We start from the raw sequence: 13,051 nt of genomic DNA on the forward strand, positions 1-13,051 counted from the left end.
AGAGCTGGAAATGGACTAGCTGCCTTGAGCAATACGGGCAGCAGAGCACCCCATTGCAAGGTGGGGACAGGGTGGTATAGCTGCTGCCCTAGGGACATGCTCTACTGTCTCTTGGCACAGACCTGCGTCCGCTGGATATTCTCTCAGAGGTGGTCCCCACCAGTGGGCTGGCCCGTGGCATGAGAGTGTTTCAAGTGCAGGGGGTACGTGGTTTCCAGCTTGCCACCTCACGGCCCCGTGCCCTGGGCTTCCCTGCCTCCCGGCTCTTCATCCACTGCGACCACTTCCCGGAGGAGTTCTCCATCATCGTCACGCTGAGGGTGCTCAGTGTCCCCACCAAGGTAAGCACCACCAGCTGGGCATGGAGTGGGCACAGCCCAGCCCTGCAGGTTGTGGCACGCAGATTTGAGTCCATGCCCTCCTGCAGAGAAACGAGTACGTCTTCACACTGATGGCAGAGGAGAGCCCCAGCATCCTGGTGGGACTGCGCTACGCCCCTGACAAGCTCCACTTCCTCTTCTGGAACCAGGAGCATGCTGGCGGCTGGCAGACCCGCGTCCCCTTCCCCAACGTCTCCCTCTCTGACAACCAGTGGCATACACTCGTCCTGGCTGTCTCTGGCCAATCCTTCTCCCTGACGGTGGACTGCAGCATCCCCAAGGATGTGTAGGTTGGGGGCAGCAGCAGGGGGCTCAGGAGGGCTGGCAGGGTAATGTTCCTCCACCAGCATCTCCTCCAGCCATCAGCAGATGCCATGACGTTGTTCCCTGCCTCTTCTCTGCCCAACTGCAGGGTGGTGGAGACACCATTTCCAGCCTCTCTGTCGGTGAAGAGAGCCAGCTTCTACCTGGGCAACAGGAGGAGAAGAAAAGGCGTGTTCACGGTAGGTGCCCCATGGTGTGGGGCTGCTCAGGGGCACTCATGGCCGGCTGATGGGGCATTCCCATCTCAGCCTCCTACACTGGAAGGGCTTGGGCCATAATGTGGGCGTGGAAGGTGGCTGGGAGTCCTGCTGTGTCTTGGAAGTGGCTTAGTCCCCATCCAGCTGTGGGTAAGGGGCAGTGCTGTTGACTGGCGCATCGTGAGGCATACGTGTTTTTAAGAGGGTGTTGTCAAAGGTGCAGTGGCAGAAAGACAATTGATGGCACAGTCTTGTTGATTTAAAAGTTAGTGCTGTGCCTGACCCTGACCAGTAGTGAAAAGTGGAGGTTGTGAAAGCTGTCTGCAGGTTATGAGCCCTTTGCCAATGCTTCCCTTTCAGCAGCTGTTAAATTTCCCAGGATGGGGATTTTGGCAGGCTGGGCATGTAATGATAAATGTGTATGAATCCCATGGAAGCTTCCATGACCCAGGAGGGAGGGCAACAAGCAAGATTTGGGAAGGAAATCCAGGGCATGAATCACCTGCGGTTTCTATTTCTTGATCTTGCTGGACTTGCTCTCCATCCTATTGCTCCTACTTTCCCAGGGCTTGCTGAGACAGCTCGTCTTGCTGCCAGGAGCTGATGCCACCCCTCGGATATGCACCACCATGAACTTTAAAGTAGTGACACTCTCTGTCCCCACTGTTCTCCAGGATCTCCCCACAAAGACAGCAAGCAACGAGGTGCTAAAATACCCCTACGGTCAGTAGCTCCCTGTGGTGCAGGCTCAGTTGGCCACCTTCTATGTTTGTTGAGGATAGCTCTTTGCATGGGCCTGGGGATGTAGCAGAAGTGGAGAGGAAGAGGGTGTCCCCAGCACCCTCTGTTTCTCAATTTGTGTGGGGAGGGTGTGTCCAAAATCCCCCCTGGACAGCTGGGGTGCTCCTGCTCAGGTCCCTTGGCAGCACTAGGCTTGTGCCAGTAGCTTTGTGGGTTCCAGCCTCCAGGATCTTCTCAGCCAGTGGCTTCCCATCGTGATGCCAGGATGCTGTTTCCTCTGTTTCCTGGTGCCCATCATCAGGATGGGACCAGGACACCCTGCACTTACTGTGTGCATGGGGATAGCCTCACTACTTCTTTTTCCATTGTGTGCACTAAAAGACACTAATTCCATTGTGTGCACTAAGACACCTGCCTTGCTCCTCTCTATGTCCAGCGACTGACACGAAGGTGACCCTGGGGTCCCATCCACCCTGCACCAAGCAGGAGAAGGCGCAGTTCTGGTTCAACGCCTCCCGGCGAGGGCTGTACTTGTGCAATGGCAGCGCTTGGATTTCCATGCTGGAAGGTACTGGTGTGCAACACACTCTCAGGGATGGAAGGAAGCTCTTGCAGCAGAGAAGGAGCAGAGATTTTCCCTAGAGAGCACTTTGGGGTGGGAACCAATTCAGGCAAAAACAGAATGAGGGGAATGAGGTGTCCCCCTGCCTCTCCCCTGCTTGGCCGGGCTTCACTTTGCTCACGGTGCCCACATCAACACTTCCAGCGCAGCTCTGGATTCAAGTGCCTCTGTGAGCCAGCTGCCCAATCACTTACACAGTGCCCCTGTCATCCGTCCACCTTATCCATGTTGTTTGTCTGTTCTGGGGCTTCTCCAGTCAATATTAAGCTCCTGGTCTGCCCGAGCGAGACAGCTCACTCCACAGAGAGCCATGCCTGGGGTGATGGCATGCTCTCTGCCGTGGGGTCCCAAAGGTGTAGGTGATTTTGGTACTAAAGCTGTTGCAGAGAGGACAAGAAGGAGCAGAAAGACTCATCAGCCACCAGAGATACCAGAGGGAGCAGTGGGAGGGTGGCAGAGACAGGTCCCTGTGTCGTCCCCGCTCTGGTGACATTTGTGCAGAACGTAGTCAGACATTGGAGCAAAAAGGCGTCAAAGCAACCAGAGCTTGGAAAATGGATGTCATTTGATAATGAAATGAATTTTGCCCATTGGCAGATTTTCACTTGCTCGAGGCAGTCTGCCCAGAATCCCTGGTGAAGACACGGAGGACGGGGCACGTCCACAACCGAACTGCCCTTCACTTCTCTCCTGGGGTTTTTCTTATGCTGGTGCCCACATGATGGGTTTGGATAAACCATTTGGTTCCCACAGGAGCTGGAAGTGGATGGACTCTCCATCCTTACCTACCTCTGGAAGTCATCAGGATTGGCACTGTGTCCATGTTTTCCCAAGAAGACCTTTTGCTGGGATCTTGCTAACCTGCACTGGCCTTTCCTGTAGCTCTTCTCCCACCATTTGTCCCTTCCAGTACCCTATTTCCTGTTAAGACCACTTCTAGTGTTTCTGTTCTAATTTCTGGCATTAATTCTGTCTAAGTCTTCTCTAACTTCTTCCAGAGCTCATGCTGACTCCAGCCAGAGAAAACATCTGGTGCAGGGTTGCCACAGGTAGGTAAGGGTTAACCTGATTGGTCTCAGCAGCCCAGGCCCTTTCACTCGAGGTCTGTTCCTCTCCTTCTCGTTCTCTTTAGGATAAATATATCAGTCTACTTCGTAAGAAGCAATCAAAATATGTGGTGTGTCCTCCCAGAGGAGACTGCCTGGGAGAGAATTGCACAGCCGTGCCCTCTGCTGGAGAGCAGGCAGGGGTGCTGGATGTGCTGCCCAGCGAAATGGAGCCAGGACCTTTACCACCCCCTCAGGTTTTGGCTCTTTGCCACCAGTGACACGAGGACCTTCATTTCCCCCCCATGAAGCTGCATACAGCAGCAAGCACCGCCAAGCCAGCTCTGCTATGCAACGTGGGGCACCTCTCCAGGCAAGATCACCTGGTTTTAACATCACCCCCCTCTTTTTTTGTGGTCTCCTAGTCAAACAAAGACTGGACTATGTGGAGGAGTACCAGAACCTGGTGACCAACTCGGAGACAATGGGTGTTGAGGTTTTCACCATCCCAAAGGTGGGACTGTTCGCAGCCACTGCCAACCGGTACACCACCCCAGGATCAGCCATCTATAAATGGACCGATGGGAAGTTTGTGCCCTACCAGAACATCCCCACCTACCAAGCTCAGTCCTGGAAGTATTTCACCATAGGAAAAAAGGTAATTCTGTCTGGAAAGCTATTTCAGTGCCTTCATATTTCAGTACATTAAACTGCAATTGCTCGACTGGCTTCTCCTCTGAAGCCCCGAGTCTCAGGCGTGCTTTAGGGAGTGAATCTTTCTCTTTTCTGAGTTTGATGGGGTCATGATGATACACATATTCAGCCACTAAGGGTCCATTCTGGGGACTTCCAGCTCATCTGTGGGCTGCGCTCTGTGTTTACCACTTTTGCTGAGACACAGGGCGTTTTAATCAACTGATGCTGGCAGCATGGGTAACTGTGTGGCCAAAGCGCTCAGATCTCTTCCCTGTGGATCTCCAGGATGTCTGTGAGGTCAGTCTCCAAAAACCAGCAGCTGGAGCTGGATTCCTGCATGTGCTGGCATTCATTTCTAGCAGGCTCTGCTTCTACCTCCCTCAGATGTAGTGAGTGCCAGCATCAAAATGTTCTTTGTGCAGAGCTGCGATCCAGCCTCATCTGGGTGTCCCCATAGTGCAGCCTCCACCCTGCCCAGTGCTGGGGATGCACTGCCTCCTGAGGGACGTGTGGTCCCAGCACAGGCCTCTCATGAGGGTGGAAGGTCTCTGTCCTTGGGGGTGACTGAGCCTCAGCTGGACAAAGGCCCAGGCTGGTGCTGGCAGGGTACTGCACTGGGCAGGAGAGCACCCTCAGTGTCTGTTTTCTGCTTGTGGACTGTGTCCCTGCGCTTCTTTGTGGCCCAAACTGGGACACAACCTCTGCTGCTCTATAAGGAGTGTGCCGAGGTGTCAGAGCCAGCAATGCCACACCGTGCACAACCACAAACGCTCCTCACCTTGTGCAAGCCCATCTTTGCCACTGCATGCTTGTCTCCAATGCTCACAAGGGAGTTTTCTTGGTCTGGAAGTTGTTTTGTCTCAGAGAATCATAATTATAATTATTATTGTTACTATGTTTGTGATTTTTCTTCTGAACAACCTTTCCTTATGGGGGAAGTTTGGCAGCTCCCTCCCCAGCCTGTTTTGTGGGGCTCGTCGGGTGTGAGCAGCCACAGCATGGCTCTCCCTCTGCTGGGTTCTGAGGCTGTGGCTGTGAGTCTTGTCCCTGCCCCAGATCCGCATACAGCAGGCACCACTGCTGCCATGCATAAAGACCCTCACAAGCCAGCAGGTCCCTGTTTCTCTTCCAGGTGCATTGGGGTGCTTGGGGGCTGCTTGGGGCCCCCTGCCACCAAGAGCTGTCTTGCCCCATGCTGGCCATCCCAGTCCCCAGCCCTGCATCGCATGGGTGCCTCCCCCCACCCATCCCATCTTCACGCTGCCCATGCTTGTCCGTGACCCTTTGAAAGGAGAAAAAACAAGATATCCTGGCTTGTTATTTTTCAGATCTTCCTAGCAGTGGCTAATTTTGCGCAGAATGATAGAGGTCAGGAGTTCTCTGTAATATACAAGTGGAGCCGCAGGAAAGAGAAATTCATCACATACCAGAGGATTACCACGCACAGCGCTAGGGACTGGGAGGCATTTTTCATTGAAGGAGAGGCTTTCCTCGCGGTGGTCAACCACAGAGAAGGTATCCAGCCCTTATATTCCCTACCAGCCTGGCTCAGCTGGGGCACGTGTCCCAGGAGTGATGCCTGGGACCAGCGTGCCCCACCACAGGCACCCTGCTTGAGAGCATCCTCCTGTTGCCATGGAAACATTACAGCTTCCTGTGCATCCTCTGCTGGAGTGCGGGGCAAAGCTGGGAGTCAGTGCAGAAGAAACTGAGGGAAGAAGAGTGAGAGCCTGCTGACGTCCCTTCCTCCTTGCTTGCTCTGCAGATGTGGTCCAGCCTCGTTCTCCTCCCAGGCCATGAGTTGTTCTAGGCTGGGTTGTGCACCTGTCAACATAGAGGATGAATGGGTTGATAGCAGAGTCCCAGCTCTCCAGGACACTCCCAGCTGGGTTCTGTTGCTGGGTTGGTGGACTCCTTCCCTGCCATCAGGGCTGGATCTTGGGGCATCAGCTGCTCTAGCACCAGGCTCAAAGCTGGTGGCAGATTTCTTGGGCACCAGCTACCTGTGAGCTGGGCTAGAAATTCCTTGTCTCACTTATTGGACCCCACTATGGTCAGTTCAGATGAGATGTACTCCCACGGCAGTGGCAGCACAAAGGTCCTTTCAGCGGCTATGCATATGATGCAGGGGTTAAGACCATCACGACTAAGCCAAACTGGGGATGGTCCCTTTATGGAGTGGTGGAGGGTCAGTCCCTGAGAAGCTGTCATTTATCCATGTGGCCATTTTCCTCACACCCTATTCTCCCTGCAGCCCCTCTTGCCAAGTCTCTTCACTTGCAATGAAGATTGCCCATAAACCCATTAACACATGGTCCTGCTGGTGCTCAGCCAACAGAAACACCAGTGAGGCCAAGCCAAGTACAGCAGTGCTTAGTTAGTGTGAGGGTGGAAAAGGGCTGGTGGTGCTCCCCTCATGTCCCAGTGAAGACAGCTCCTTATTAGAAGAACATCTCTGGTTAGAGGGGTTATGCCAGGCTGGAGGTGCAGAAAGGATTTTAGCTTTAAAGTCAGCTGAGTGCCACACAGACATGAGGCCAAGGACAGAGCCCAGGAGCTGGATGGAGAACATGCTTTGGTGCTGGTGGGCTCAGCCTGAGTGCTCAGCACGGGGCAGGCTGCAGACTGTGGCATTCTTTCCTTCTTTCTGGAATTCATGCCATCATGGATTAGCACACAGAGATCCCTGGCCAGCCCCAGCACTCATGAGCTGAATATGGGGACTTAGCAAAGGAGCACTGAAAAATGTCAGTGCAGTGCTGTTCCAGCTGTGGCCCCTCCCAGATGTGCAAGCTTGTGTGTGAAGGGTGATGGTAGCCCATGATGTCAGTAGCTTAGAAACAGTCTCCAGTACACATGGCCGCCCTGTGGGACAGCCGACAGAGCTTGACTGCCCCAGGATGCTGGCATGGTGCCTCTGGTGTGCGGCTTGTGGGGAGGCAGGACCCTCCTGTCCTTCCACTACCAGGGACTGCCATGAAGCTGCCACCATACGCTCAGAAACAAGCTGCTAGTGTGTTCAGTGGGGATGGAGACTCTAGGTAGGGATGGAGGCTCTAGAGTCTCTTTGGCTACTACTTGGAGAGCATTCAGTCGCTAGCAAACAGCTTCGCAACCTGCTGGCAAATATTTGTGTAGCTGAACCTCTTTCTGGGTCGTGTTTCTTATGTGAACCAGGTATTCCTTTTCCTCATAGTGCACATCTGTTTGTCTCTCTGTCTGTCTGTCTTCTCCAGGGAATAACCACAACATAAACAGCGTGATATATAGGTGGAACCCCAGGACAGGGTTGTTTGAAACCAACCAGACTATCCCTACCTCTGGAGCCTATGACTGGGAGTTTTTCACCATTGGGCCGTATTCCTTCCTGGCTGTGGCTAATACTTTCAATGGCACATCCACTAAGATCTACTCGCACATCTACATCTGGCTCAGTGGTTCTTTCCAGCTCTTCCAGTCTATCCTGGTAAGGCTTGGCCACTGATCAAGCTCTACTCCTTTGTCCCTCCTATGGGTTTACACAAGCCACGGAGGCAGATGCTCTTAAGTCCTCTGGAAAGGTAGTGATATTTTCCCAGTGAGTGTCCCATAGGGATTGACAGAGTAAGGTTTATTTTTACCTTGGAGGGTTTTAGGAGTGGGTAACTTCCCCACTGCACCTCAAGTAGATCCCCACCACCACCTCGCAGCACCCTTAGTTTGCAAAGGCTTATCCACATCCAGCTTTTCATGTGGCTTCCTTCCCCACAGACTTCTGGTGCTGCTGACTGGGAGGTCTTTCGTATCGGGGACAGAGTCTTCCTGGCTGTTGCAAACAGCCACAGCTATGACAGCGGGATGCCAGCGCCCTCTAACTTCTATGCTATCAACTCCTCCATCTATGAGCTGAACATCACTGCTCAGATGTTTGTCAAATTCCAGGACCTCCTCACCTACAGGTATCTGTGCAAAAAGTCAGTGTGCTTCTCAGTTCACATCCTTCCCCTGAGCAACCTGGAGGTCTCCTGGAGGGTTCAAGCAGGCTTGCACACTGCCAGGGACTGAGACTAGTGGGGAGGGCAATGGGTGACAGGTCCTTGGACCAAACATCAGTGGGAGCTAGAAGAAGGTCCTGGATTTAGGAAGAAGGTGGATTTTCTTTCAGGAATAACCTGGGAAGAGCAGGGTTTTCTGTGTATCATCAGGGTGGCAGAGATTGGGGAGGGATGGGCTCAGCCCCGTTGACTCGCAGCCCCTTCCTCAGCTGGCCACCTCACCTGCCCTCCTGTTGCTTCATCCCCAGTGCCCTGGATTGGGAGTTCTTCTCAGTGGGAGATGACTCTTTCCTGGTGGTAGCAAACTCTTTCGATGGCTTCACCTTCGACGTTAACAGTATTATCTACAGGTACTGCTGTGGGAGAAAGGCAAGGCTGAGTGGTTGGGGGGGTTATGTGCCTGACAGCAGCCCAGTACAGGGGCAATGTCTGTGGACGCTGGTGCATTTGCCCAGGGAGGAGAGATTGGACTGCTCCTTGCTTATGGAGAGGTTTCCATTCAGGAATGAGAAACCCGTGAGGGACATCCTACCCTGAGTCACAGTGGGGAGGTGGGAGACGCTTCACGGCTTGGCTTTCCTGCCCCCTTTCAGGTGTCCAGCTTGTGCTCCAAGAGCTAATTGCCCTCTCTGTGCAGGTGGCAAGGCTATGAAGGCTTTGTAGCAGTCCACCACCTACCCACTGTTGGCTGTAGAGACTGGGAGGCATTTCACACCGCTGAGGGCTCCTACCTCTTCTACTCTAGTGCCAAGGAGCCGCTTTCCAAGGTCCTCAAACTGAAAACTGTCTGAGATGCTGAGACATAGCCCAGGAGCAGCTTCGGCATCAGCCTTGTAGCTGGCTGGTTGTGCACTTTGCAGGAGGAGGAGAGGAGCTCCAGGGCTCCCTGCAGCCTTGTCTGGGGGCTGCAAAATGACTGCAACCCTGCTTTGGTGCTGTTTCTCCTGAGCAAGCTCTCCTGCCATGCTCCAGAGCCACATCCTACCCAGGGTGCCTGGTGCCCAAGTGCTTCCCTGGACTCGCTGGAACCCTGGTGCTTGGCAGTCTCCAGTCAGGAGAGTCCAACTGCTGCTGGTTGTGGCCAGACCTCACACAAAGCCAAGGAAGAAAGAGACTGAGCAGAGCATGTACAGCCAGAATGGGTGTGTGGCAGAGGGAACGAAACAGCATGTGAGAAACTGAGGAAAAAGGCGGCTTCAGGCTTCATTCTGGCTGCCCAGCACCTGGAGATGTGATGCTGCTGAGGACCCATCTGGTTCAACATTGCATGCCATGCTTCGTGTCCATCTTTGGTGGCCTCACCAACCCATCCCACTGCCACAAGTGCCTGCCCACCCACCCACTCCGCTATGGCCAGTGACGTGTGTATATTGTACAAATTGTGCTGAGTGACATGTGTATATTGTACAAATCCATAGACATGTGCAAGGCCCGATGATGGTCTTTGTAACCCTTTGCATGAGGTTAGTGACTGCCAAGCAAACCTGCTGCATATTGGGACTGATCCAAGCTACCATGGACATGAGAAAGACCCAAAACTGTTCCAGGTGAAACTATGACCTCTTTTCTTTTCCTCACCTTTGCTGTGGGACTCTTTTGCTTAACCAGAGCTCTAATACACTGTGGGCACCCAGCCTTGCTCCCATGAGCAAGCTGTAGGTAACTGAGCTGCTCTGCCCATGGCAGAGGCTTCCCTCTACTCAAGAAGCCACCCCCGAGAGAGATGGGGCCATGTCCATGGCCATGGTTGACCTGTGAGGATGAGGTGGCTCTGAGTACAGCAGGGTGTTGGGATGAGAGTGCCCCTCCAGCTTTCCCTCCCAGGATCCTCTGCCTCTCCTGAGTGGTCCAGAGCATCACTTTGCCTTCCCGGTCCCACGATACCCACTGGGGCTGGGACACCTGCCCTGGCACTGGGGAGCCCCACAGGAAGTACCAGTCCTCCAAGAAGAGTCTGGAGGGGGTCGCCTCAGGATCCAGGCCCTGGAGACCTGCCCAGGGCAGCCCCTGCAGACCACCCTCCTCCCTTGGCCCATCTGTGGCTGCAACTAGCTCCACTGGAAAGGACCATTTCTTGCTTGTGAAACAAGGCAAAAATTGATTTGTTTCCATCACACTGAACCACTGAGGAGCATCTCTAATTTGGCTTCAAGGAAGGGCAAGATAAGGCGAGACGTACCAGACAAGATGCAGAGGGCACCATTTGGTCAGGGGTCCCCTGCTTGAGGTGGGCTGGGGTGAGGGTGGAGGGGATGTAACCTAATGCAAATCAAGCTGGTACATCGAATTTAGACTTGTCTGCTTTGGAAGAAATTGATTTAGGACAAGCACAATTTCCTTGAGCACCACCACCCTTCCCAGACACCTGGCTCCCAGTGCAGTGCAAACCAGAGGGGTTTTCGTACATGCAGGACTTTATTGAGAAATCAAAGGTTTAGGAGATCACCTCCAGGTTGCTGGTGGCAGACAGAGGCTGCCAGAATGCCACGTGGGGGCTGGGGCCTATGTCCTGCTCTCTGCAAGGCCAGTCCCTCACTGGAGCCAGGATAGGGTGACCCCACAGAAGAGAACAACCCATCCCTCTGTGTTCCAGGAATCTTCTGGCTCCACAAAAGCCCTCCCTCCTCATCTGTCTACCTCCAGGGGCTTGTTCTCTCCAAACCGTGTGGACCACAAGCATGTGGCTAAGGCTGCTTTCTCTTCAAGCCCAGCTCTAGCAGGGAAGAAGGGGTCTGCATGGAGGTGTTCCTCCCCGGGAATGTAGGCTCCATATATAGGTCTGCATGGTGTGTCCCAAGGACCCCTCCCCCATGTCATTTGCTCACACTCAGTCCAGCATCGCTGTCGTGAAGTCAGGGGCACCCATTTGCAGGACTGGAGCAAGCACTGGAAAATCCCACAGAGAAGCTTTGAAGCCCACCAGGTTGCCACTGGCTCCCTGCAAAGAACTTGAGAACAGGGCACCCCAGTCCTGTGCTACAAGGCGGTGTTGGTGGTCTCTGCATGGCCCTGGGTGCTAGGCAGTGACTTCAGGTAATCCACATCCTTGCAGGTGTCCTCTCGATTGTGCTGGACATAGCAGATCACGTAGACAATGACCATAGTGAACCAGCCAAACATGGTGATGAACATGGCCACGTCTGTGGTCCTCTGGCGCACACTGCAGAAGTTGACGCCAGCATCCAGGACCTGAAGCAGTGGCTTGCCCACATACTCCTCACGTGGTGCTGTGTGGCAAGTGATGTCCTGGACAGAGTCAGGGTCCAGCCATGCCTCCCATAACACCTCCTGCAAGGCACACTCACAGTGCCAGGGGTTGTTGGCCAGCCGGAGCTTGGCATTGAGCGCCAGCAAGGCCTCCTTGGGGATGCTGCGGATGCGGTTGCTGGACAGGTCGAGGCTACGCAGTCCAGCACCCACCCCTTTGAAAGCTGCCCTGTCGATTTTCTCAATGGCGTTCCTGGAGAGGTCAAGTTCCTCCAGGCGGGAGAGATGCCTGAAAGCATTGCTGGGGATCTTGGTGATGCTGTTAGCATCCAGCTTGAGAAACACCACGTCTTTGGGGGTGTCCTTGGGAATCTCCTCCAAGTGCTGGGAACTGCAGAGAACGGCCTTTGCTCCTGCTCGCTCCGTGCACTGACAGCTTCTGGGGCAGGAGCTGCCCCAGGGGACACACAGCAGGAGGCAAAAGAAAGCCGGGGTGATGCTGGTTGCTGGTGTGATTGTGAGGGTCATCTTGCACCCAGCCAGCTTGGCATGGCTGCTGGCAATTCCCTGTTGGCTGCAGCAGCGCCTGGGCAGCAGAGTGGCTCCTCTGCACTCCTGCAAAGCTTCTCCCATTGCTGGAGGAAAGCAGTGGGTGGAGGGGATATGACACAGCATTATTTCCTGGAATGCTGCTTACACTACATGTAACGTGCCCTGGCAAAGTGGTGAGAGGCTGGGCCCAGAAAACAAGGGTGGAATGATAATGCCTATCATCTTTTCAAGGACAGCTTAATTTGTCTTAAGATTAATTATACCTGGACATTGAGCTGCAGAGATTAAAAACCCTTCCCCCCTGCCCCCATGTCAGCACAGACCACCCAGGCAGATGAAGAGTGTTGCAGGATGAGGGTGTCGAGACAGGCACAGCCTAGGAGCTTCTGCCCCAGCCTGCTGACAGCTTCCATGTGGGATACAGTGATCTGCTGCTCATGAACAGAAGTAAATTTCTATCTCGCCAACTCTGAGTGTTAAAAAAAGTGATGAGTCAGACTCTCTGGATCATCAGACTGGCTTAATCACTACTGGCTTTTTAAATGACAGACGTGGTGTTCTTTTGGTTTCCCCATCTGGTCCATGGTCTGGTACAAGTCACATTTCCAAGGGTTTTCTCAAAGCAGGGGTCTGGAGGTGACTTAATGTTTAAAAGTAAACAGAGTATGTTTTAACAGCAAGACTCTAGGAGCTGGGGCTTAGGAGAGGAGCCAGTGACTCTCACAGTAAAGGGGTTGATATGGAACCCCACGAGCCACCCTAGCCTTGCTGAGGGTGAAGCAGGTGAGCCTTCTTTCCTCTCCTCCTTGGTACTACTCACACCTCTCCTGCTGCCTTGGTCAGGCTAGGAGGAAGAGATCCCCATGGAAGGGAAAGTTGAGGGGGAGGACCCTGGCAGGCCCAGGGCACCTTTCACAGAATGTTAAGAGTTGGAAGGGGCCTCAAAAGATCATTTAGTCCAATTTCATGGAAGAATGAAATTGTACATGGTGATCTCCATTAAGAGACCAGCTGCGCACTTAGTCATTATCCCTCTGGTACCAGTACCCTTCTGATAATGGCATCCCCCTGGTAACAGCATCCTTTAAGCACCAGCATCTCTCAGGTATGAGCATCCTCAGGGTACCACCTGGGGGATGCTCATACCTAAGGGATGCTGCCAGCAGATCTGCCCAGGGGTGTGGGACTGTGCAGTAGACTCTTCCAGGGGGAGATTAAGTCACGCTACCTAGGAATGACTCTGCCTCTACAA

At 53.7% G+C, this 13,051-nt stretch overlaps 2 protein-coding genes across 2 annotated transcripts in view; one reads left to right on the forward strand and one right to left on the reverse strand.

The window, feature by feature from the left end:
• The window catches only part of TSPEAR (thrombospondin-type laminin G domain and EAR repeats), an 11,473-nt gene extending 2,642 nt beyond the window's left edge, over window positions 1-8,831 (forward strand). Inside the window, exons 2-12 of the mRNA XM_009879433.1 lie at window positions 121-341; window positions 428-666; window positions 793-883; window positions 1,468-1,624; window positions 2,079-2,210; window positions 3,736-3,968; window positions 5,335-5,521; window positions 7,243-7,472; window positions 7,757-7,944; window positions 8,289-8,390; window positions 8,678-8,831. Of these exons, the coding sequence (XP_009877735.1) occupies window positions 121-341; window positions 428-666; window positions 793-883; window positions 1,468-1,624; window positions 2,079-2,210; window positions 3,736-3,968; window positions 5,335-5,521; window positions 7,243-7,472; window positions 7,757-7,944; window positions 8,289-8,390; window positions 8,678-8,831 (1,934 nt within the window). The remainder of the gene's footprint in view (window positions 1-120; window positions 342-427; window positions 667-792; window positions 884-1,467; window positions 1,625-2,078; window positions 2,211-3,735; window positions 3,969-5,334; window positions 5,522-7,242; window positions 7,473-7,756; window positions 7,945-8,288; window positions 8,391-8,677) is intronic.
• Window positions 8,832-11,016: 2,185 nt separating this feature from the next.
• LRRC3 (leucine rich repeat containing 3) lies at window positions 11,017-11,880 on the reverse strand. The gene has a single exon (XM_009879434.1). The coding sequence runs from the start codon at window positions 11,878-11,880 to the stop codon at window positions 11,017-11,019; it is 864 nt and encodes a 287-aa protein (XP_009877736.1).
• Window positions 11,881-13,051: the final 1,171 nt, after the last annotated feature.

The sequence above is a fragment of the Apaloderma vittatum genome, unplaced genomic scaffold (assembly GCF_000703405.1).
Source record: "Apaloderma vittatum isolate BGI_N311 unplaced genomic scaffold, ASM70340v1 scaffold19462, whole genome shotgun sequence".
In the NCBI taxonomy this organism is placed as follows: Eukaryota; Metazoa; Chordata; class Aves; order Trogoniformes; family Trogonidae; genus Apaloderma; species Apaloderma vittatum.